Raw genomic sequence first — 26648 nt, 5'->3', positions numbered from 1 at the left:
ACAGTAGGAGTGGCAAGCCTAGTCCGTTCCGTCGCGCACAATGAACTGTAGACTACAGCTGGCTGTTACGTCCAGTCTGTGAGACCGGGGTGGGCTACAGGAGTAACAAAAAAGTGACCGTTTACTGTGGTCTTACTTACATCTTTAAATCCGCCACCTGATCTGCTATGGCAGCGATCATGGGACTCTCAAATCCAGTTCGGAAAGAAGGTAAGCACAGCGCAAACAAAGGATGCCTTGCCACTCATGGATAACCACCAAGCCAATATAACCAGACGTGTTCATTCCAAACTACTATATTGATAGTAAATGCAACTTATTATTTTAATTAATTCAGTTTTCTGTCAAATTACAGGAATAAGATGTGTTGATATGTGGACACGCACTGGCGGCGCGCTCGGTGGTCGTGTTTGATGTAACCTACCTTTGACAGGTACTGGTCAGAGCTCGTGCAGACGTGTCGAACCAAGCACTGTTGTAGAACCGAGGTGAGGTATTTTATTAACTACCATAATTATTAAATGCTTAATACATTAGTAACCCTGACAGTGCTGTATATATGTCCGTAGTAGCCTATATGACTGAACAGACAAGGCTATTAGACAACCAAACTGGGTTCATGTATGGTCGGAGTCTGTCAGGGGGGCAAACTTAATATGCTTCAGTTTTGCGTAGCCTATATGATGCTGGGTTGTTAGGCTATGTGTCTATTAAACTAGTGAAGTCAACATGCGGACAACTTCGTTTATTGAAGTTTCCATTTGTTGTGGTTCTAATTAAAAACCAGCGGGTAATGTGAGCTAACCTAACCTTGTCAATCAATTAGGCTCTTAAAAGGCATGCATTTGAACAGTAACTAGTAGGCAACTAGAAGCCTAGCATTCAAAAAATGAACAAATGATTTCTGAAAGAAATCTACTTAATTTGGGTATAAAAGTTGACAAATTACTGATACATTGTTGACGCCAATGAACAATTTAAAACATTGTAATACATTGTTAATTTATACTGTATTTATTTTCTATCCCAATCCATCCATCCCCAATTTGTCTACGCTCTTTCTTTCAGTCTCTTCCCCGCTCTCTCTCTTCTCCCCTCTTTTTTATTCTCTCGGCAGTTTTTAGTGTGTTGCGTTATCGCCCTGTTTTCATGTTGTTTTTCAGCAAGTGAGTGAAAACGTGCCCACATGTTCTTCTTATGCTCCAACGCATTTCACGCTCGCCTAGGATTTTGACAGCTAGTCCAATTCTTTAGCCTACCCAGTACCCACGTGTAAACTACAATTTAAAACAGCCCTACTCTTCCTTCCTGCACAGCATGTGAAATGTTCCTGTATTATTTCTTACCCCATTATTAACGCGCTTTGCTTTAATTGCGCCTTGGTGCTGTTCGTCATCAACGATTCACGTTCTGAATAAATAATAGTTCCAGAACTAACAGTCAACTGCGACTATGCCCTGTGCGCTGTGTGTTCAACACATCCTGTTATGCATGTCAAGGATGTTTAGAATAAGATATTTTCTCTAACTATTCACACGTTGTCAAATTGGTTATATTTTTTGACATCAAATATTCTTGAAATTCTAAAAGGAAGGCATGGCTGCTCAAGAGCAATTGACATGCTTCAGATTTGATGACAGCGAATTGGATATCATGGAACCATTGGAATAGGATACGGGCGTCAGATGGAATAGTTTAGATTTGTTCTTGAATATTAAATATGACTGGGAATTGCTAAATGGGTACACTGCCTACCCAGCTTAACCACTATTCATGGTTCTGAAGATGACCCTAAGGTCAGTGGGGTACTCATCTACCAAGGCTTTGTAATGGGTTGAATTTAAAGCCTTAGTGTATTATGAGTAGCTTTTGATTAAATTAACCTTGAGCATATTGCGAGAACATATTTTCAGTATGTTTTCACTAAGTTCAATATACAGTTTAAGTTAATAAAATATGATATTCCAAACGTGAATGTGTGTTGAATAATTATATCAAGGACTTTCAGCTAACACGCATTAGGAAACTCTCAAGAAGTATATATAAGCTCTGAAAATGTTAAGTACTGTAACGACCCTGGGTTTATAAGCGCGGAAATCGACTCTGCCGCATGAGCATACTTTTGCGGCACAGTCGATAGCGCGCCGGACCTCGGGCTAGAAGGTCGAGGGTTCAAGATCTGCTCCCTGCCTGTATCATTACACTGGTGTCAGAAGTGATCGGATCTTGCATCCACGACAGTGAGTGTGCTTGTCCGGTGAGCGCGTTCCTGTACGACGTAGAGTCTCAAGCTAGCGCGAGGACGCGCTCTTTGAAAGGAGGGAGTCGTGTAACGACCCTGGGTTTATAAGCACGGAAATCGACCCTGCTGCACGAATATGCTTTTGCGGTACAGTCGATAGCGCTCCGGACCTCAGGCTAGAAGGTCGAGAGTTCAAGATCTGCTCCCTGCTGTTTCATCACAGTACTGTTGTTTCTTCAAGGCCATTTCGTCATAGAAATAGCCGTGTAGAAATAGCCTCTGTTTAATTCTAGGAATGTATTCCTTTTCAATCATTTTTTTTTTGTGTCTATGTTTTCCAGCATTGTGATTTGTATTCTCTTTGCTGATTTAATTTAATTACTTGGCATGCATGCCTACACCTAAGGGATAATCAATTGAGGGGCGTTATATGGCAAATAATGAAGGATGTGGAAAGTTTGTTCCAAAAATCACGACGCTCTAGCAGACTGGAACTGACCTTGTATGGAGCTGCATTATTTCCCAGAGAACGTATAGCGCCCCGAGTTGATTATCCCTTTTATACAATGGCTATAATTGAACATATTTGCTGTTATAAATGTGTTCATTTGCTGATAGAAATGTGTTTAACATCCACTGAAGTAGCTAGCAAGTTTACTAGATAGCTACAGTAGTTGCCGTGGTAACCAAACAAACAGACTTGCTAGTTTAGCTAACCAAAACATCAGTCCTGGCTTGCCATTATGAAAATCCAATTCAACAATGCCAATAATGTTTTCGTTTCAACCTTTGCTTTCAAAAGCAGCTCAAACATGGAACATGTAAGAATTAACTATAGCCATTTAATTTTTACCGTGCAAATATACTGTGCGTTATAGGGAAATAATGCACGCTCTAGAATGCCCATCAAGCCATTCAGAAACAAGTATTCAACAATGTCATGGTATAATTAAGCAATAATGTATGACGCAACACGGAGTTGCCATATACCACAAACCCCTGAGGTGCCTTATCTCTATTAGAAACTGGTCATCAACGTTATTAGAACAGTAAAATAAAATTGTCATACCGCTTTCAGCCAATCGGCATCCAGGAGCCAAACTATTTGGTTTATATTATTATGTTAACACTAGTTGGAGAATTTTTCATTTTTCAAACACCAAAACCAGCTTTTTCCTGCAATCTAGAGCCATAATCATTATGCTTAATTCTATTCAAAATGTATGTTTATTTTCCTGCATATCTAAGCATACCTCTTAAACTGTATCTTCCAGACTGGGTGTTATTTTTTTAAGAAACTAAATATGCTTCTCTGCTAAAATCTGGTTGAAAGATTGAAAGGAATGTGATCTGAGGGCCTAGTTTCACTGTGTCCGCTATGGGCATGAAACCTCTGACTATTACCATGTCAGCCTGCCAGGTTTGGCTTTGGACATGATGCTGCAACAACAATCATCATTAACATTGTTCAGTTCACCAACAGCCGTAACCACATTATGCATTTTTCATATTTACTTTCCATTGATGTTGTTAGCTACAAATCTCTACATACATTTTTTGTGATTCTAAACTTAACCTATACGGTTCACATAGAGAACATTTGTTCCATTCAAGGTTAAAAACATTCTCTCTCTCCCACCTCCTTATCCCATCATCAGTCAACCTATCACTGAGTGGCTTTCTATTTCCCAAAGATAAATTAAAGGGTTTGCTTGTATGCCTCATCTGCCTGAACTTGTCTATTTTAGTTCATTGGGATGGAAATGAGGCAGTGAGGGAGAGCGATTGGGAGAATATTAAGGACTACGGGTGTTGGCAATGACAGTGATTTGATTAAGAATACAGAGGTGCTGTTCTGGCATACTGCTCATGCTCAGCCACCACAGCCCATTATCAGCCGCACTCAGCAGAGTACTGTGCATTGGCGGAGCATAGGATCACGTATTGAGTTGTCCTTTTCACTTTCAAATTGCCCTCAAATTAATGTCAAAAGTGGTTTATGACACAATCGTGGTGAAGAGCAAATAAGTTGACACCATTTAATTCTGTCAATTTGTATTCTGTGTGCGGAGGAAGTTTATTTGATTTCTACATCTAATAGTGTTTCATTTCATCTGTAGCATTACACACACAGTTAGAATGATGGCATGGAAGGGAAACAGCTCAGACAAGCTCCACCAGTAACACTCACAGTTTACAGGTAACCTACAGTTGAAGTCGGAAGTTTACAGACACCGTAGCCATGTACATTGAAACTCAGTTTTTCACAATTCATGACATTTAATCCTAGTAAAAATTCCCTGTCTTAGGCCAGTTAGGATCACCACTCTATTTTAAGAATGTCAAATGTCAGAATAATAGTAGAGAGAATGATTTATTTCAGCTTTTATTTCTTTCATCACAATCCCAATGGGTCAGAAGTTTACATACACTCAATGAGTATTTGGTAGCATTGCCTTTAAATGGTTTAACTTGGGTCAAACATTTTAGGCAGCCTTCCACAAGCTTCCCACAATAAATTGGGTGAACTTTGGCCCATTCCTCCTGACAGATCTGGTGTAACTGAGTCAGGTTCGTAGGCCTCCTTGCTCGCACACGCTTTTTCAGTTCGGCCCACAAATTTTCTATGGGATTGAGGTCAGGGCTTTGTGATGGCCACTCCAATAGCTTGACTTTGTTGTCCTTAAGCCATTTTGCCACAACTTTGGAAGTATGCTTGGGGTCATTGTCCATTTGGAAGACCAATTTGCAACCAAGATTTAACTTCCTGACTGATGTCTTGAGATGTTGCTTCAATATATCTACACCATTCCAAACATGAAGCACCGGGGTGGCAGCATCATGTTGTTGGGGTGCTTTGCTGCTAGGGACTGGTGCACTTCACAAAATAGAAGGCATCATTAGGGAGGAAAATGATATGGATATATTGAAGCAACATCTCAAGACATCAGTTGGGAAGTTAATCCCCTCCTCTACACCCTGTTCACCCACGACTGTATGGCCAAGCACAACTCCAACACCATCATTAAGTTTGCTGACGACACAATGGTGGTAGGCCTGATCACCGACAACGATGAGACAGTCTATAGGGAGGAGGTCAGAGACCTGGGTGGCAGTGTGGTGCAAGGACAACAACCTCTCCCTCAACATGAGCAAGACACAGGAGATGATTGTGGACCACAGAAAAAGGAGGGCCGAGCACGCCCCCATTCACATCGACGGTGCTGTAGGGGAGCGGGTAAGAGTTTCAAGTTCCTTGGTGTCCACATCACCAACAAACTATCATGGTCCAAACACACCAAAAAAAGTAGTGGAGAGGGCACGACAACGACTTTTCCCCCTCAGGAGTCTGATCCCCAGACCCACAAAACGTTCTACAGCTGCACCATTGAGAGCATCCTGGTTGCATCACCGCCTTGTATGGCAACTGCTCGGCATCCAACCATAAGACGCTACAGAGGGTAGTGCGTACAGCCCAGTACATCACTGGGGCCAAACTTCCTGCCATCCAGGACCTATATACTAGGTGGTGTCAGAGGATGGCCCAAAATATTGTCAAAGACTGCAGTCACCCAAGTCATAGAGTGGCGCAGCAGTCTATGGTACTGCATCTCAGTGCAAGAGGCGTAACTGCAGCCCCTGGTTTGAATCCAGGCTGCATCACATCCGACTGTGATTGGGAGTCCCATAGGGCAGCGCACAATTGGCCCGGCGTCGTCTGGGTGTGGCCGGAGTAGGCCGACATTGTAAATAAGAATTTGTTCTTAAAGTTAAATAAAGGTTACATTTTTAAAAAGTATGGCAAGCGGTACTGGAGGGTCAAGTCTAGGTCCAAAAGGCTCATAACAACTTCTACCCCCAAGCCATAAGACTGCTGAAAAGTTAATAAAATGGCCACCTGGACTATTTTCATTTTACACTACGGCTACTTTATGTCTATTATCATTTTACCCCTACCTACATGTACAATTTCCTTGACTAACCTGTGCCCCCGCACATTGACATGGCACCGGTAACCCCTGTATATAGCCTCATTATTGTTATTTTAATTTAATTTTTAATTTAATTTATTAAATATTTTCTTAACAATTTTTTTATTTAACTGCGTTGTTGGTTAAGGGCTTGTATAGTAAGCATTTCACCTGTTGTGTTCGGAGCATGTGACAAATAAAATTGGATTTGATTTTAAATGAGTTAAACACGTCCTTCAGCTAACGTTAACTGTTGAAAAGTCTCAAGTATAAATACTGTAAAGTACATACACTAAGGGGTAAAAAAAAAATGTTAGAAGCAATACAGTGTTTTTTAGAATGAACTGCAAACTTCAAGGAGTAGGGCATTCAAGGAGTTGGTCTAATGGGAATCTGTGATGTCATCGGTCTTCCCTCTTGCTTGAGGAACAATAGAGGAGCAATAGAAAACAAAAGAGGCAAGCCCCCCCCCCCCCCACTTGGGCTGTGTAATGACTTACCTGGGCCACCTATTGAGATGTGCCTCTTGCTAAGTAAATCAGGTGTTAAATGAGGTGAAAAGGAGACCAATAAGAAAGAGATTTCAAAACCTCTCTACCAATAAGAGCTAGTTTTCAGTTTCCCCCTTTCAACACAGACCAGTCTTAGTGACATTTTTGCTTGGGAAATTGCTCTTCGCTAAGAGGCTATTTTGTTTATTTTTGACCATTTTAATTGGAAACAATTACAGTAAGGAACTTAATTTCAACCCAGAAATGATTTGATATTAAGATAACCATGGTTGCATTAGACATTTAAGATCATATCTAGCCATGTAAATGATTATGCTCATATCTACACAAGCCATTTAAAAAAAAAAAAATAGCAGTTACAACTCATTCTCTGCCCCCCTAAGATTAAGTTCTCTCATGGGCAGAGTGTTTAAGTGTGGTACAAGCCCTTCATTAAAGATAGTGTGTAGACTACAGTGTGAAGTGGGAATGCAGTGAGTCTGCCTGGCTCTCGTTTCAGCCTCACCCACTTCCTTTTACCCCCACTCCATTCTCATTCTTTTCACTTCTTCTTTCTTGCAGTATTCTTTAATTCCCGTCTACCCATTCTCTCTCCCAACCGCTGTTCTCTTTGGATATGTAATTTAATGGCTGAGGGGAGTGAGCTCAAATATCCTCTCTCTGTCCTGGCAAGTCTGTCTGTCTCACTGTCTGTCTGTGGCTCTCAGTTTGTACTGGACAGGTCATTTCATTATAAAGCATTACACTTCAATGAAGCCATTATACCCTCATCATCCTGAGCCAAAATGGGAACCCAGATGAAATGAGAAAAGTGACTAGGGAAAGAGATGAAGGAGCAGGGGAGAGTGATACATGGACTGAGAAAATAAGAAGAAAAAAGTAGAGAATCACTGGTGCTCACGACAAGATTCTCACAAAGGCGACAGAAAATGAGACCATCTTTTTCTCATACTGCCTACATGACATTTCATTCCAACAGGCTGGTCTCCATCCCTTATCCCTGACAGAACTATTCTTTATTCTGGGTGGCATTAGTGCTGTAACATGCTGTGCCAGTGGAGCTGTGCTGAGGAAGCAGATGCTGCCTGGCTGCTCTGCACTGGGGTCAGTCCTGTCTTTAGGATGAAGCCATGTTGGTTGACTGAGCCTCTGGGAAGCTGCTGTGGTCAGAAGGAAAACTTGGAGAGAAGCCTGTGAAAACACACACAGACATGGCCACTGCTACTGCTACTGGCAGTAGTGGTACTGGTGTCAACACTAGACCTAACACTCACCGATTCACCTAACACCTGGCTATTCCAGCCTCTCCACCAGTCACCATCTTCCCTCTAGCCTCTCCTCTTTCCAACCACACCTGTCATTTCCTTTCTAACCATGAACCCCTTCTCTCAATCTCTGTCTTTCTGTCCCTATTAAACTATTCTTTACTGTCTCTCTCGTTATCTCCCTCCCTGAAACCCTCTACTTGACCGATCTGCTCGCCAATCTACTCTGTCACCCTTGCCTTTTGCCCTGTCCAACGCTACTCCTTACTCTGTCCCTCTTTCCTTCTCATTTTCACTCCTCATTTGTTTTTCTCTTTTCCCTTTCCTATATCTCTTTATCTACTTCCTTCTCCCTGTTTGTTTACTTGTCCCCCTCCCTTATTCCCTTTCTCTCCGACGCCTGCCAGTCCTTGGCTAATGTCTCTCCTCCCAGTCATACATGTATGCAGCATGTTGTCCCCTTGTCTCTTTAATCTTCTCTCGTCAGGCGGGCCCACCTCTAGATGGATCAGTGGCTGATTTGTGGCCTCCCAGCGTGTTCCGTCTGTCTCTGCCTGTCCTCCCGCCACGTACCCCACAGAGACCTGCATTATTAATATGGCTTTCAGCTTTCACACATTTGCTGCTGACTAACAGGCAACTCCTCATCACACCCACACCTACTGCCAGTGTTTTACCACTGGACAGAGCATGGGGAATGGAGGCTGATCGTATGACTTCAAAGAAGTTTAAATCAGGTGTGTGTGTGTGTGTGTGACAGAGAATGTTTTCATCTCAACATCTAAAACCAGGGACTTAATGAAAATCTGCTGTTAGGTAGGGGTCATTAGAGAAATATGCTGAGAGTAGGTGGTGTTGGTAATGATTAATTATTTGTCCATTATACAGTGGGGCAAAAAAGTATTTAGTCAGCCACCAATTGTGCAAGTTACACTTCAACTATGACAGACAAAATGAGAAAACAAAATCCAGAAAATCACATTGTAGGATTTTTAATGAATTTATTTGCAAATTATGGTGGAAAATAAGTATTTGGTCAATAACAAAAGTTTATCTCAATACTTTGTTACATACCCTTTGTTGGCAATGACAGAGGTCAAACGTTTTCTGTAAGTCTTCACAAGGTTTTCACACACTGTTGCTGGTATTTTGGCCCATTCCTCCATGCAGATCTCCTCTAGAGCAGCAATGTTTTGGGGCTGTTGCTGGGCAACACGGACTTTCAACTCCCTCCCTTCTATGGGGTTGAGATCTGGAGACTGGCTAGGCCACTCCAGGACCTTGAAATGCTTCTTACGAAGCCACTCCTTTGTTGCCCGTGCAGTGTGTTTGGGATCATTGTCATGCTGAAAGACCCAGCCACGTTTCATCTTCAATGCCCTTGCTGATGGAAGGAGGTTTTCACTCAAAATCTCACAATACATGGCCCCATTCATTCTTTCCTTTACACGGATCAGTCATCCTGGTCCCTTTGCCGAAAAACAGCCCCAAAGCATGATGTTTCCACCCCCATGCTTCACAGTAGGTATGGTGTTCTTTGGATGCAACTCAGCATTCTTTGTCCTCCAAACACGACGAGTTGAGTTTTTACCAAAAAGTTATATTTTGGTTTCATCTGACCATATGACATTCTCCCAATCTTCTTCAGGATAATCCAAATGCTCTCTAGCAAACTTCAGACGGGCCTGGACATGTACTGGCTTAAGCAGGGGGACACGTCTGGCACTGCAGGATTTGAGTCCCTGGCGGCGTAGTGTGTTACTGATGGTAGGCTTTGTTACTTTGGTCCCAGCTCTCTGCAGGTCATTCACTAGGTCCCCCCGTGTGGTTCTGGGATTTTTGCTCACCGTTCTTGTGATCATTTTGACCCCACGGGGTGAGATCTTGCGTGGAGCCCCAGATCGAGGGAGATTATCAGTGGTCTTGTATGTCTTCCATTTCCTAATAATTGCTCCCACAGTTGATTTCTTCAAACCAAGCTGCTTACCTATTGCAGATTCAGTCTTCCCAGCCTGGTGCAGGTCTACAATTTTGTTTCTGGTGTCCTTTGACAGCTCTTTGGTCTTGGCCATAGTGGAGTTTGGAGTGTGACTGTTTGAGGTTGTGGACAGGTGTCTTTTATACTGATAACACGTTCAAACAGGTGCCATTAATACAGGTAACGAGTGGAGGACAGAGGAGCCTCTTAAAGAAGAAGTTACAGGTCTGTGAGAGCCAGAAATCTTGCTTGTTTGTAGGTGACCAAATACTTATTTTACACCATAATTTGCAAATAAATTAATTTAAAATCCTACAGTGTGATTTTCTGGATTTGTTTTCTAATTTTGTCTGTCATATTTGAAGTGTACCTATGATGAAAATTACAGGCCTCTCTCATCTTTTTAAGTGGGAGAACTTGCACAATTCGTGGCTGACTAAATACTTTTTTGCCCCACTGTAAATGCTGGGCGGCAGTTTATAGAACGGGGGCAGTCTGGCTCAAAAGAAAGATGACTTGAGCGTTTCACTTTCAATGTGCCCCGCGACCATTACCTTGCCACCCTACTCTATAATTAACATCTATTTATTTAAAGTGTTGGCTGTTTTTTTCCAGAAGCTCTGTGCCCTGTAAACATGTTTTAAGCTATGACACTGCTGAGCTGAGAGAGAACAGTTGAGAAGGGTGGGAATGAGAGGGCTACTTCCACTCTGTTGGAAAGGGATCACAGCAGCGATTGAATGAGGGTATGAGTTGATCAGAGGCTTGACTTCAGTGCCGGACAGGGGTTGAGGTGTTCATAGACTTCAGTGCAGGACAGGGATTGAGGTGTTCATAGACTTCAGTGCCGGACAGGGGTTGAGGTGTTCATAGCCTTCAGTGCCGGACAGGGGTTGAGGTGTTCATAGCCTTCAGTGCAGGACAGGCTCATAATGGATGGATGGTGTTGGAGAAGAGCTCAAATCTTCCACTGAGGGCAGGACAGGATTTGACTGGGAAGACAAAAAACAACAACACAATACACTACACAGACTAAAGAGCTAAGAATGAGTTAGTCCAAGCAAGGAGTAAAGTCATTGATGTTTAATAATGTGATTGGGTTTTTGTATGTGATTGAATCTACATACAGTAATAATGAGAGAAAATTGACATTGCTACTCACAGTCCTTGGAGAGGAAACATTCAACGTGGCAGTGGATGAGTAGGCACATGAGACATGGCTTCAGTTCATGTCAGGAGAGCGTTGGCAATGGTAGTGGAGTGGAGTGGTCATCACCTCTTAATCAGGGAACAGGAGGGGACATTCCATTACAGCTGCAGCATCACAGGTTTGGGCAACAAGTTTGTCCATGAAGTTAAACTTAGACATCTCAGAATTCACAAAGTCAAACACAGACTGCGAATCTCGCCTACTTGACACATTAAAGTAGCCCAAGAAACGTTCCTGAATAAAGCCATGGGAAAAATTGTTCTCCCTGGGGCCTGGAGTTTTTCCTTTGACAGTGATTACGTCTAGTCTATGAGAACAGGCTGGGCTACAGGACTATTGTAAAAAGGTTTTATATGGGCTATGATGGGACCATTTTTTCTAATCAGATCACATAGTTATAAAAATCTCCTGAAGAAAACCCTGTCAAACTGCAGCAACCTTGTACTTGTTCATATTAATTATATTTAGACTAGACCAACAGGGGGATTTCCTCTACCCAGACACAGAGACAACAACTGATAGACAATATAACTTGCTTGCTTTATGCATATTTGCAACTGTAGGCCTCGTAAAAAAATTAAGTCTATGTCATCACGCTTATGTTGATTGATAAATTCCAGTTAATCGTTTTGGATTGAAAAGGTATAGGCAGCATAGCCAGCCCAAGTTTGAATATAAACCAAATTTGATCACATTCACGTTTTCTCCTGACAAACAAATGGGCTATAAATACATATATGGTAGCTAGCTAATGCTTATTTTGTAATTTTTTTATTTAAGCTTTATTTAACTAGGCAAGTCAGTTAAGAACAAATTCTTATTTACAATTACGGCCTATACCAGCTAAACCCCAACCCGGACGATGCTGGGCCAATTGTGCGCCGCCCCATGGGACTCCCAATCACGGCCAGTTGTGATACAGCCCAGGATCGAACCAGGGTCTGTAGTGACTAGCATGCCTCTGAGATACAGTACCTTAGACCGCTACACTACTCGTGAGGGATGTTAGTACTTTCTACTAGTTAGCAAGGCAAATTGAAATGAATTGCACTAACTCCACCCAAAAATAAAACCAAGAAAACAATATATAATCTACCTCCATCTCCTATAGTTTAAAGAAGCAAATTTGATTTGAATAATATCCCTAAAAATGTTCAGCTATCACTCTTCACTGTCAATCTCTATCCAATAAGTCACCAACTCACCAAGCTTCTGTGGCACAACCGCAATACAACACACTAGGTTTGTTCTCTGATCCTAATCCTATGATTTGATGGATAACATGTTTGTTCATATGGCAAAAGCTTTGATTGGTTGGAGGATGTCCTCCGGAAGTGGTCATAATTACAATGTAGGTCTATGGAAGGGGTAAGGCCTAAGAGTTTCCTAGGTTTTGTATTGAAATCAATGTCGCCAGAGGAGGACGGGGAATAGCTGTCCTCTGGCTACACCATAGTAATAGCCTAAAGTGTGTTGTTGAGACAACTGTAAACCTTCATTGCAAAACAGTGTGTTTTAATCAGGTATTTGGTAGATGTGAATATATTTAATGTTTCATTATTTTTAATTCACTGCGTAAGGTGGTCCTCCCCTTCCTCCTCTGAGGAGCCTCCACTGGTACACACACGTACACAGACACACACGGACACACTCAATCTTGTCATTAGTTTATCTTAAGTGCTGCTTGTAGGCCTTTATAACAACAAAAGTGCAACAAGCTGACATGAGGTGAGTGAGATTGTGAGAGTGTTCCTGAGGGAGGGAGAGTGTGGCTTTCTGCCCTGTCCCCTCCCCTGCCCCCCACACTTACCACGGGAGACTGGAACTAGGAGCTTTGATCCCAGCAGCTCACAACAGCAACTTCTGTCAATACAAAGGAACAGATGGCCATGGAGCAGTATCCTTGGACTATCTGAGTAATCCTTAAGCTCACTCCCTCTCACATTACACCTGCTATACTGCCTTTAGATACCAGTAATCAGCTCTGGAATCTACATAACGACAAATGAGGAAACTGAGTTGTTTTGTTTTGCTGGTGGCAGACATTGCAAGTCGCAGTGCAACTAACTTGAGATTTGTCTCAGGCTGATGATCATGCCAATCTACATCTCCAGTAGTCTGCAACACATCTGAAGTTCAGTCGATCTCATCTTTAGAATCTTGCAAGTCACACACCGCGGTGGTGGATAGATTTGGATTGACTGGAGCGATTTGGAAGGATGACAAAAGGCATAATGAGGCAGATTACTTAAAAGGGTTTCACTTTATCCTTTCTAAAGTGAGCCAGGAGTCACGTAGTTAGGTGTGAAATAGAGAGGGTCATGGTGTATGTGTGTGTGTGTGTGTGTGTGTGTCCCAGTGTTTATGCCCCAGTGTGTATGTGGGAAGGTGGGATTTAACACTGTGAAGTTGTTCTGAGCATAATGAATTACTGGCGTGTTCTCTGTTTGGCTTGAGGGTGTCTGCTGTTGCCGATCAATGACAGAAATGAACCATGTCTCTGAACCTCGCCTGCCCAGGCTGACAGGTGAACAGCAATAATGAGTTGATCTGGAGAGCTGTTCATAAAAGCTTGCGTTGGCTCTTCTATATTCTATGATGTATTACTAAAAAACCACCACACCTCATTTCAGTTTGATATGAAATGTCACAGGTTTGTCGCTAGTCCGCTACACAGTGGAATTTGAATAATCTTTCATGTAAATATGCTTTTATGTTTTCCAGCTAGAAAGCGTACTGTTTGGGGCCAGAAACAGCGACTGTGGCCCAAAGCTTTGAGGCCATGAATTGCTTCAAAAGGCGTTTTGGACAGGATGTGGAGAAACAGGACCAAAAGCTGTCAAAACCAAGATGGGATACACCCAAAAACAAGGTGATGGAAGTTTTGATGGAATGTATCAATTTAGCAATAACTTACTTTGTTAAATCACACAGTCATTAACCCTCTTCTTTCTTTCTTTCTTTCTTTCTTTCTTTCTTTCTTTCTTTCTTTCTTTCTTTCTTTCTTTCTTTCTTCCTTTCTTTCTCTCACACGAACAACACACAGGTGCCCACCGACCGGACCATGGTGGTGGGTGGCAGGCAAGGTGGGGGCTGTAAAGGTTCCAACCGTTCAGGACGTACCCTGAGGAAACGGCGCCAGCGCTACGTGGAGAAGGACGGCAAGTGCAACGTGCATCACGGCAACGTGCGTGAGAAATACCGCTACATGACAGACATCTTCACTACCCTGGTGGACCTGAAGTGGCGCTTTAACCTGCTGGTGTTCACCCTGGTCTACACAACCACCTGGGTGTTCTTCGGTCTCATCTGGTGGCTCATCGCCTACATCCGCGGAGACCTGGACCATACCGACGATGGAGACTGGATCCCCTGCGTAAACAACCTCAACGGCTTTGTCTCCGCCTTTCTCTTCTCAATTGAGACGGAGACCACCATCGGCTACGGCTACCGGGTCATCACTGATAAATGCCCAGAGGGGATTCTCCTGCTTTTAGTCCAGGCCATCCTGGGCTCCATTGTCAATGCCTTCATGGTGGGATGCATGTTCGTCAAGATCTCCCAGCCAAAGAAGCGAGCCGAGACTCTCATGTTCTCCCACAAGGCGGTGATCTCTGTGAGGGACAGCAAGCTGTGTCTGATGTTCAGGGTCGGAGACCTGAGGAACTCACACATCGTGGAGGCCTCCATCCGGGCCAAGCTGATCCGCTCCAAGCAGACCAAGGAAGGGGAGTTTATCCCTCTCAATCAGACGGATATCAATGTGGGCTTCGATACGGGGGACGACAGGCTCTTCCTGGTGTCGCCACTCATCATCTGTCACGAGTTCAACGAGGGCAGTCCCTTCTGGGAGATCTCACAGGAACAGCTGGAGAGAGAGGAGTTTGAGGTAGTGGTCATCCTGGAGGGCATGGTGGAAGCCACAGGTGGGTTCATCTAATTTAAGGTTCGGACCTGGGGAGAATAAGATGATCCTAGATCTGTGCCGACAAACTTCTACCTAGAGAGATTTTTATTGTAATCATAATGATGTGGAAAATGATTATTAAAATGACATTAATAACACTATAATTACAGGTACTTTAACGTATAATATGAGAATCTAATGCAGGTTTGTGTGACATTGTTTATAAGCATTCATTCACTTGGTGGGATGAAGAGGATGCAGTCGTCAGGAATCACTCAAGACTTGCAGGGTATTACCAATTAACGTTGGCTGTGAATGCACTTTACAAGGACTGCAATTACACTGTCCTAAATGGCCACAGCATTGTCCTGTACGCTAATGTTGTGTCTTTGGCCCTGCCGGATTAAGTGATATGACATGCTATTCTATAAAATAATTTCTCCGTAATTAATATCACCTGATTGAACTAATTATGTAAATGTAATTAACTAGAGAGTCGGGCACCACAAAATAATAGTTATAGAGCTGTTATCTTCCGAATAAACTCTTAAAGACCTAGTAATATTTTACATCAATAGCAGTCAATATCAATCGTCATCTTAATTCAGTCTCATCTGAAAGTTGTAAATTCTTAGTTATCTGTATGAACCCTGGCTAACAAGTTGAATCAGCAATACAAAATTGGGTTTAATCATTGATTTACTAAATACCTAACTAATCACACAGAATTACACATACAAATAATTAAATCATAACTTGATTACAAATGACGTCATAAAGGAAAACGTCCCTAGCTGGCGGAACAGATATGACAGCTTGTTACACAAAAGAAAAGGGTCTGGGTTTGAGTGAAGGAGCGGGAAGACTGAGGAACAAAGCCGAAGCTGTGCTATTGTAAATACAGTATCTAATGCATTCTAAATTACCGCCCATTTGGAAAAGGAAAATACAATAAATATTTACTCTGAGCTGCGCTTCGGTAGGTTGGTGGTAAATGGAAGGCCGTGTTGCCCAACCGAGTCCTTTGAAGAATGTCTCTGGTTGTCAATTGAATACGTTGTAGTAACGTCGTTGTGTGGTAGACGGGATACTTTGTCTGTTCCTTCCTAACCTGTGTTTGCATCTGCTGTTGCTAACTCATCAGCTAGGAGGTATCACTTCTGTAGTGAATAAGAGTTCAAAGTTCATACCATTCGCAACCAAAGCTCACGCTGATGTTGGCTTCGTTCTGTAGTTATTATCTGAACCATTCTGACATAGGACCTTCGTCCTCGGAACAGGAAGTTATATTGTCGTCAATGGCTTATATAGGAAGGGAGAGGAGGGCGTGTTTGAAAAGTTTTATAGCCCATGTCCCTTCACAGGGGCGGGCCACTGATTGAGCAGAGCCCTATCTTATGAAAACCCAAATCTCACATTTTAGAAGCTAAAATCACATTTCATCCCATCACAAATAATTTTATATTCAAACATTTAAATTGAACAATTCCATGTGAATCCGATAACTCTGATGTGTAGACTCCACTGTAGAGTTTATGTCATCTTATCATTGATGAGAATGTCTCAGATGACAACCGAACTGACATCATATTCATTAAGTAACACCGTATATGTTCAATTGATCGGATTGTCAGAATATAGTTCATTTCCCCCTACCTTCTGATGTTCCCAGAATCTCTATGTTAACCAAGTGTTTTGCAAATGTAACCTCAGTAGGGTAGAGAGAGGAAAAAGGGGGGAAGAGGTATTTATGACTGCCATAAACCTACCCCCCAGGCCAACGTCATGACACTAGTATCCTCTATTAGGGTCTTCTGGCTGCTGTGAGAAGCGGAAGGGACTCCACGGAAGCCCGTCTGTGTGTTTGTGGGAGAATCCCAGACCTGTCAATAGCACCGCCTCTGGGAAATTAAATGAGTAGAAGACGTTGAGGGAATTCTGGTCGAAATGGTGATTGAATTGGGTTGTTCCAGCAATTTTGTGCCTTTTGTGAAGTGTAACTTGGACAAAAGAAACGTTTGATTTCAACCACATAAAGAGCACATGATCAACTTAATAAAAAACTTGTTTTCGCATTTCAAGAGGATACAAAATATATATATAGATAGTAAGTGCCTATTAAGTGCCAAATAAAGTAACAGGGTTTAACGTAACAGGGTTGTCAATTTCTTCTTAAATCAGCCCTAAATACCCTTGTGACAGGGGGAATGGAAGCTTGTTGTGTGCATCAGGGAGTGGCAATTGAATGCAAGCTTCCCCCAATAAAATATTTGTGAAAACATTTCTAGCCTGTCTATCTACGGTTGACGTGTTATGTTTGACCCTTTTAGTTTTCCACCACAAAACAACAGAAAATGGCCAAAAAGATTAGAACCAGCTCACCTGCTTTTACTCTAGGATTTGACTATTAGATGTTCAATGTTTCTGTTAAAAATTATTTGTTTCACCATATTAAAACGAGAGTTCAGTTCACTTAACAGGGTTGACCTTAAAATGCGGGACAGACGTAAATGAATCACTAAATCACATGAAATAAATAATAATCTTCAAAAATGACTTCGTCAAAGCAACAATATAACTAACTAGGTCTTTACAATGATGGTGAAAGTTGGAGACATTTGGGGATTAAGTGGGTTAAAATCTTCCTAGAAGTGACATAGGGTTGACAGAGGGACATGTCAAAATGCTGGATTTTGGCACTTTAGCAATGTCACGGTCGTCTTAATGCGGAGACCAAGGCGCAGCCTCTCTGCGCACCTCTCAACATACGGTGATCGCAATAAAATAAATTGTTTACCCTTGGGGATCTTCCTCTGTTTGCAATCCCAATACTCATAGTTACACAATGAATGGTCTTTTGTTTGATAAAATCCATTTTTATAGCCTAACCCAAAACATTTTGTGAACCGCCTGTGTCGTGAATTCCGTCTCATTCCATTTTCGACGACACATTCGATGTAAATACACACACTAAACGTGACTTTTCCAGTCATGTTTGGTTTCATTGCAATCAACTGGTTTGTTTGTAACACAACCAAACGTGATGGGTCATTTCGCGGGATGTATTGACTGAAAGGAACTGATTTGAAGACAACAAGTAATGACATCATTGTGCACCAATGATATGACCGCTGTTTCGTTGATTGACTGTATTTTAACCCAATGACCACTGATCGTCTTGAAATCTAGCTGGGTAGATAGCCAATGATCTGAGGTAAACGGCAACATGTAATGTTTATGTGTTGGAAGACCAACCCATGTATTAAACTCTGGCGTAAAGAGGGTCGGGAGCCACGTATGTTACGCACAGCATTGTTTTGGTAAAGCGCATCTTCAGCTGTTTATATATCAATCAGTATGGCGACTAAGTCAGGGAAAGCTAAATCTAAGTCTAGATATACAGATGTATACACAATTTTAGAATAAATTGAATGGGAAAGTGAGATAGAGATTGTTGGAGGACGATTCATTCAGCGATTCCCAAATGGAGGAATATTTTTTTAATGAACAGGACATCGTTTAGGACTGGTAAGTTCTTCTCATGCTAATGCCGTTGTTTGAAATTAATAATATAAAATATTATTTGTGATTTTTAAATTTTTTAGTAGCAATATATAAAAATGTAATGAAATGTGTAAAGTACACGTTGGCTATACATTGTGGGTGGGGGTATGTTTGTATGTATGTTTATATCCCATAGCCTATGTTTGTGTGTATATATATACATATTGTGGATTAGAGGGAGCATGGCCGAGATGCGTGTGTCTGCCGCTCCACCCCACCCTCACATGAAATAGCCTATTTGAGGCTGTTGAGGGGAGGGCAGGCCCACAACAATGGTCAAAGTGAAATGGAGACAGTAGATACAGCTGGTCTGTTGTAATATAATAAAGACAGTAGATCTAGCTGGTCTGTCATAATATAAGAGACAGTAGATCTAGCTGAAATGTTATAATATAAATTAGACAGTAGATCTAGCTGGTCTATCATAATATAAATGAGACAGTAGATCTAGCAGGTCTATAATAATATATTAAACCCTATGTTCCCTGTACTCTATATATATCTGTTTATTATACCTGTTGATACAGAGCTCATATGTGAAACTATATTAACTGAAGAAAAAAAATCACAGTGACACTGACTCCGAATAGGAGCCCCCAGTACTAAGGTGTCCATCCCCCACTGAAGCTGGTTCATCCAGCTCCTGCCACAAGTGGTGTTCATCTGCCCAAATGTATTTCTGCAGGCATGGATGTGCCTCAGGACCAAAAGGGCACAGCATGGAGGCGTCGCTGTGTTCTCTGCTAAATGAAGTCCCCCATCACCTGCACCACATGTTTGTGATGTTGTGCATCGCCCCACGGACCTCCCGGTTGCGTCCGGTTACGACAGAGCCTGGGCGGGAACCCAGAGTCTCTGGTGACACAGCTGGCGCTGCAGTACAGCGCCCTTAACCACTGCGCCACCCGGGAGGCCCTCAGCAGCACAATATTGTGTAGAGGACTGAGGGTCTTCCAAATATTGAAAGTGTTATTTTGTAAATGTATATATATTTTTTCATGTTTTTTGGGGGGGGTGTGTTAGAATACCATTTTGGTGTTTTGTATATAGTTATTCCATTCAAAATGTATAACTTCACCAATTTGGCCACTTGGGTACATTTGGGCTACTTGTGTGGGACACCTGGGTGACTTCATGATAAATGTCATGTAGCACACTCATTTTGGAAGTTATCATTCTGAAACTTTGCACAAGTACTGCTGCCCTCTTATGTTTTTCACTGAAATTGTCCTCATCATCCTATCTGAATGTTTGTTTTGTCTTGTTCATTTTAACTTCTTGCGTCGAGCCATCCCGGATCCGGGATCGTGAATACAGCCTCAAGCTCATTACCATAACGCAACGTTAACTATTCATGAAAATCGCAAATGAAATGAAATGAATATGCTAGCTCTCAAGCTTAGCCTTTTGTTAACAACACTGTCATCTCAGATTTTCAAAATATGCTTCTCAACCATAGCAAAACAAGCATTTGTGTAACAGCTAGCGCACCTAGCGTAGCATTTAGCGTTAGCATTAGCAGGCAATATTTTCACAAAAAACAGAAAATCATTCAAATAAAATCATTACCTTTGAAGAACTTCAGATGTTTTCAATGAGGAGACTCTCAGTTAGATAGCAAATGCTCAGTTTTTCCTGAAAGATTATTTGTTTAGGAGAAATCGCTCCGTTTGGTGCGTCACGTTTAGCTACGAAAAAAACCTGTATCCAGGAGTGTAATTATCCCCGCAGCTCATTAGCATAACACAACGTTAACTATTCATGAAAATCACAAATGAAATGAAATTAATATGCTAGCTCTCAAGCTTAGCCTTTTGTTAACAACACTGTCATCTTAGATTTTCAAAATATGCTTCTCAACCATAGCAAAACAAGCATTTGTGTAACAGCTAGCGCACCTAGCGTAGCATTTAGCGTTAGCATTAGCAGGCAACATTTTCACAAAAACCAGAAAATCATTACCTTTGAAGAACTTCAGATGTTTTCAATGAGGAGACTCTCAGTTAGATAGCAAATGCTCAGTTTTTCCTGAAAGATTACTTGTTTAGGAGAAATTGCTCCGTTTGGTGCGTCACGTTTGGCTACCAAAAAAACCCGAAAATTCAGTCTTCAAAACGCAGAACTTTTTTCCATATTAACTCCATAATATCGACTGAAACATGGTAAATGTTGTTTAGAATCAATCCTCAAGGTGTTTTTCACATATCTCTTCATGATATATCGTTCGTTGAAAGCCTCCTCTCTCCTCTCAATCACTGGATGACTGCGTGCAGCTTGTAGATTACGCACCAATTTAGACAAAGGACACCGGGCGGACCCCTGGTAAATGTAGTCTCTTATGGCCAATCTTCCAATGATATGCCTACAAATACGTCACAATGCTGCAGACACCTTGGAGAAACGATAGGAAGGGCAGGCTCATTCCCGGCGCATTCACAGCCATATAAGGAGACAATGGAAAACAGAGCTTCAAAAATTCTGCCCATTTCCTGGTTGAAGTTTCATCTTGGTTTCGCCTGTAGCATAATATCTTTGCAGTTTTGGAAACCTTAGTGTTTTCTTTCCAAAGCTTCCAATTATATGCCTAGTCGAGCATCTTTTCGTGACAAAATATTGCACTTAAAACGGGCACGTTTTTTTATCCATAAATTAAAAGAGCGCCCCCTATATCCAAGAAGTTAAAGATGATGATACATGTTTTTTTCATTGTATTATCTAAACCAGATCTATTGTGTTATATTCTCCTACATTCAATTCACATTTACACAAACTTCAGAGTGTTTTCTTTCAAATGAAACCAAGAATATGCATATCCTTGGTTCTGGGCCTGAGCTACAGGCAGTTAGATTTGGGTATGTCTTCAGGCGGAAATTTAAAAAAGTAGGGGGGTAGCTGTAAGAGGTTATTAATGAAAAGAACGAACACTGAACAAAACAACAAAACGAACCGTGAAGCTATATGACTAGTGCAAACAGGCAATTAAACATAGAATAACAACCCACAAACTAGCCAAGGAATATGGCTACCTAAATATGGTCCCCAATCAGAGACAACGATAAACAGCTGCCTCTGATTGAGAACCAATCTAGGCAACCATAGACATAAAAACACCTAGACTAGAAAAACCCCATAAACATACAAAAACCCAGAGACAATACAAAACTACACAAACGATCCTTGTCACACACGTGACAAGCAAGCCTTTAGTCATCTCATTTATTGAATTATCCATATGGTCTATATTAAAGGGCACATAATTTAATATAACAGACGTTTAAAAATAAATATTGGTGCACAATTTCTACTTAAAATATCAATGGGACACAAAAGGCACTCTTTTCATGGAATGACCCAATTCCCTTTCCCACCCTATCCCTCCCACTGGCAAGGATTATCGGTCCAGGAGTGGGCGGTGGCAGTGAACTGAACCACTGCTCAAAGACACACTGCGGGTGATTTACCTTTGGGTTTGTTCATGAGGATGCAGACCGGGTGGGTGTTATTGCTTCAGATTTGTTTTTGATATTCTACTCAATATATAGACTTTGGTTTAACAGAGGGAGAACGTTTGATCCATCGCACAGCAAGGGCTGTTTTTTCCTCAGTATCCCATGTCAATGTTGACAGTTTAGTCAAGGGACAAACTAAAAGATAATGCTTTATTGAATTTTAAAAGCTATCGACAACAGTTTGTTGTTTTGCTCTTTTCCCTCAGGGATCAAACCCAATCAGGCCTTGAAGTGGGATTTGCCTGAAGTAGGAAAGAGTTTACTGGTTTGCTGTTAATCTCTCAGGTGCTTAAAGAATGGGAGCTTCTGCAACATAGATGCAGGGAGTCAGGAAGCAAGTGCAGTTGGTGAGTTTAATAAGGAAGAACATGACGATATACAAACCAAGAGCAGCGTACTGGGAATCAAAACCAAGACTGCCTGAAGACTGAGGCTACTGAGGGCTAAATAAAAGGGAACTAATCAAGGTACTGATGAAGTCCAGGTGTACATAACGATGGGGAGCAGGTGTGCGTAATGATGGTTGCCAGGTGTGATGCTTCATGAAAATACATAGGCTAATTGGTATGTTGATTGTATATTAAAAATCATCAGCAGGCACAGTTTGTAGGTATCCCACTGTACACACACACTTAATATCTATCTATCTATCTATGTATGTGTGTGTGTGTGTGTGTGTGTGTGTGTGTACATTGGTCTGTCTGCCTTGATATACAGTGCCTTGCGAAAGTATTCGGCCCACTTGAACTTTGCGACCTTTTGCCACATTTCAGGCTTCAAACATAAAGATATAAAACTGTATTTTTTTGTGAAGAATCAACAACAAGTGGGACACAATCATGAAGTGGAACGACATTTATTGGATATTTCAAACTTTTTTAACAAATCAAAAACTGAAAAATTGGGCCTGCAAAATTATTCAGCCCCTTTACTTTCAGTGCAGCAAACTCTCTCCAGAAGTTCAGTGAGGATCTCTGAATGATCCAATGTTGACCTAAATGACTAATGATGATAAATACAATCCACCTGTGTGTAATCAAGTCTCCGTATAAATGCACCTGCACTGTGATAGTCTCAGAGGTCCGTTAAAAGCGCAGAGAGCATCATGAAGAACAAGGAACACACCAGGCAGGTCCGAGATACTGTTGTGAAGAAGTTTAAAGCCGGATTTGGATACAAAAAGATTTCCCAAGCTTTAAACATCCCAAGGAGCACTGTGCAAACGATAATATTGAAATGGAAGGAGTATCAGACCACTGCAAATCTACCAAGACCTGGCCGTCCCTCTAAACTTTCAGCTCATACAAGGAGAAGACTGATCAGAGATGCAGCCAAGAGGCCCATGATCACTCTGGATGAACTGCAGAGATCTACAGCTGAGGTGGGAGACTCTGTCCATAGGACAACAATCAGTCGTATATTGCACAAATCTGGCCTTTATGGAAGAGTGGCAAGAAGAAAGCCATTTCTTAAAGATATCCATAAAAAGTGTCGTTTAAAGTTTGCCACAAGCCACCTGGGAGACACACCAAACATGTGGAAGAAGGTGCTCTGGTCAGATGAAACCAAAATTGAACTTTTTGGCAACAATGCAAAACGTTATGTTTGGCGTAAAAGCAACACAGCTCATCACCCTGACCACACCATCCCCACTGTCAAACATGGTGGTGGTAGCATCATGGTTTGGGCCTGCTTTTCTTCAGCAGGGACAGGGAAGATGGTTAAAATTGATGGGAAGATGGATGGAGCCAAATACAGGACCATTCTGGAAGAAAACCTGATGGAGTCTGCAAAAGACCTGAGACTGGGACGGAGATTTGTCTTCCAACAAGACAATGATCCAAAACATAAAGCAAAATCTACAATGGAATGGTTAAAAAGTAAACATATCCAGGTGTTAGAATGGCCAAGTCAAAGTCCAGACCTGAATCCAATCGAGAATCTGTGGAAAGAACTGAAAACTGCTGTTCACAAATGCTCTCCATCCAACCTCACTGAGCTCGAGCTGTTTTGCAAGGAGGAATGGGAAAAAATGTCGGTCTCTCGATGTGCAAAACTGATAGAGACATACCCCAAGCGACATACAGCTGTAATCGCAGCAAAAGGTGGCGCTACAAAGTATTAACTTAAGGGGGCTGAATAATTTTGCATGCCCAATTTTTCCATTTTTGATTTGTTCAAAAAGTTTGAAATATCCAATAAATGTCGTTCCACATCGTGATTGTGTCCCACTTGTTGTTGATTCTTCACAAAAAAATACAGTTTTATATCTTTATGTTTGAAGCCTGAAATGTGGCAAAAGGTCGCAAAGTTCAAGGGGGCCGAATACTTTCACAAGGCACTGTACCCCTGGTGCTGGCTGTGCATGGTCTGTCGGTTTGTTTCTTCATTCCTGTGGATAATATGTACTGTAATTGATGTGGCTCTTCACGGTTTACTTGAGCAGAGGATGAAAATACTCACAAGCTATTTATAGGCAATCCACGTATAAATATTCAGAAAGGTGTGTGTGTGTGTGTGTGTGTTTCTGCATCTGTGTGTGTTTCTGCATCTGTGTGTTTGATGTGTGTACACGTGTGTGATTGAAAGAGAAGATGCACATCTCTGTATTAGAACCACTCGTCAGCCTATTTCCTTTTCCCCAGTGAGATCCTGTTTCTCTCTCTTGTCTCAGTTGTTTTAGTACAACCCTGGAAACTCTGCTAAAATGTTTGCTCAATGAAAGGAGTACAGCTCATTTAAAGTCAGGAAGACAAAGCATAGCGGACCTTATTTAGATCCTCAAATTACACCGACGGAGCTTGGATCCAGGTCTTAGTATAGTATGACAAGGGCTTTGAAAAAACCCCATTTAGATTATACCCAATCACACAGTCGTTTCAAGTTCCTATCCTCTATTTCATGTCAGTATTGTCTGTCTCCCTCCCCCCCTTTTCTCTCCAGGAATGACATGCCAGGCACGCAGCTCCTACCTAGACTCAGAGGTCATGTGGGGGGAGCGCTTCACCCCTGTGCTCTCCCTAGAGGAGGGCTTCTACGAGGTGGACTACGAATCCTTTCACCACACCTACCCTACCCCGACCCCCACCTGCTCTGCCCGAGAGCTGGCCGAGCTGGCCAAGAAGGGAGAGGCCATCCCCCTACCTCCCCAGTCCCCACCTCCAGTCTTGGAGCCACCCCCACCAGGTCCAGAAAAGGAGGAAGACAGAGGGGAGGAAGAGGTTGGGGTGGAGGAACTAGGGGATGGAGAGGGGGATAACATTAGCAATGGAGATGCCAACAGGATGGATGATGGGCATGAATGAGTGTGCATTGGTGAAAACACAAACCATGTCATCTGATGATGCTGCTCACTGGTTTAAAACAAGTTCATACATGGAAACAACATGGCTACAAGAGGTAAGATTTCAAAACCACAACATCATGAAGATAGGCAAGAAGTACTTGTGCAAGTGACTCAATGTCTCAAAATGGCTTTGATATCAAACTTCATTAACTGATGAGTGTCAAACAAACTATGATATACTATAGTTTTTGACTACTATTAGAGGGACCAAAGGTAAGTCTTCACACAGACTCATAATTTTTTTATTACAGCATTTAGTGCCAATATTCTGATCTAAAACAACTTGAATAACTGGGTAAATATGATTTTAAAAGTTTCAAATAATGGTATGTAAATGATTGAATACTTTGTACTAGACTAGAGCAATGTGTGTAAGAATGAACGTGAAAGAGGATGAATTAAAGGAGGCCTGGCCAAATGCCCATCCATTTCAAGTATTTTGATACACACGTTTTGCTTACATGTGTTCATTTTCATGAATGAATATTGACCTTGTATTCAAATCTTAAATCACCAAGTTTGAAAGGCCTTTGCCTTTGAATTAATTGTTTAAAGTTATGGTTTGGATTTCTTGCACCATTTTGTTGGCTTCACAAATGATCCTGTTCAAGGCATTTTGGAAGGGTTTGCTATTAGTGTGCGTTGGCAACCACCTAATAAATAATTGAGCGCTTATCATGGAAATTGAAATGATTGAAGCCTTTTTTTTGTATATTTTTGCATTTTACATTCACACCACAGTGACCACACAGATAGGTTTTTAGAGGTTGATCATTCACTCTGAAGTTGTGCCATATCGAGTCTTACCTTGGTGAAGATTTCCCTCTACTGGCTGTAGAACGTCATGACAAGAGCAACCTGGTCCTCTCGGGTCTCTCTCCAACTCCTTCCAAGCCTGATCAAGTGAGAAAAAGATGAGGGGAATGAATAATCAGTACAATTCTGTTACCCAGTCATATATAAGTCAGTCATTAATCATCTGACAAGGCGTAAAACCCCCAAACACAAGCAAATTGTGACATTGTCAAGTATGGTGAAAGGTGTGTTTATCATAATGAAGTAGCAGGGGTCCCTTAAAACTGCACCCATTCTAATTGTAAACAAGGAATACTGCACTGCCACTGAAAGCAAAGCTCAAAATGAC

At 41.8% G+C, this 26648-nt stretch overlaps 1 protein-coding gene across 1 annotated transcript; it reads left to right on the top strand.

The window, feature by feature from the left end:
- On the top strand, window positions 1-26188 carry LOC109901428 (G protein-activated inward rectifier potassium channel 4-like). The gene is made up of 5 exons (XM_020497420.2): window positions 1-210; window positions 356-488; window positions 13903-14050; window positions 14225-15104; window positions 25102-26188. The coding sequence occupies exons 3-5, from the start codon at window positions 13961-13963 to the stop codon at window positions 25461-25463; spliced, it is 1332 nt and encodes a 443-aa protein (XP_020353009.2). The 5' UTR covers window positions 1-210; window positions 356-488; window positions 13903-13960; the 3' UTR covers window positions 25464-26188.
- Window positions 26189-26648: the final 460 nt, after the last annotated feature.

Source organism: Oncorhynchus kisutch, linkage group LG13, assembly GCF_002021735.2.
Source record: "Oncorhynchus kisutch isolate 150728-3 linkage group LG13, Okis_V2, whole genome shotgun sequence".
Classification (NCBI taxonomy): Eukaryota; Metazoa; Chordata; class Actinopteri; order Salmoniformes; family Salmonidae; genus Oncorhynchus; species Oncorhynchus kisutch.
This window is presented reverse-complemented; position numbering and strand designations above follow the sequence as displayed.

Excerpts from the sequence above, each read along its gene's own strand:
- LOC109901428 (XM_020497420.2), top strand. The coding sequence starts at position 13,961 with ATGAATTGCTTCAAAAGGCGTTTTGGACAGGATGTGGAGAAACAGGAC. Across the intron at positions 14,051-14,224 it reads GGGATACACCCAAAAACAAG|GTGCCCACCGACCGGACCAT; the intron begins GTGATGGAAGTT and ends AACAACACACAG. Across the intron at positions 15,105-25,101 it reads GGGCATGGTGGAAGCCACAG|GAATGACATGCCAGGCACGC; the intron begins GTGGGTTCATCT and ends TTTTCTCTCCAG.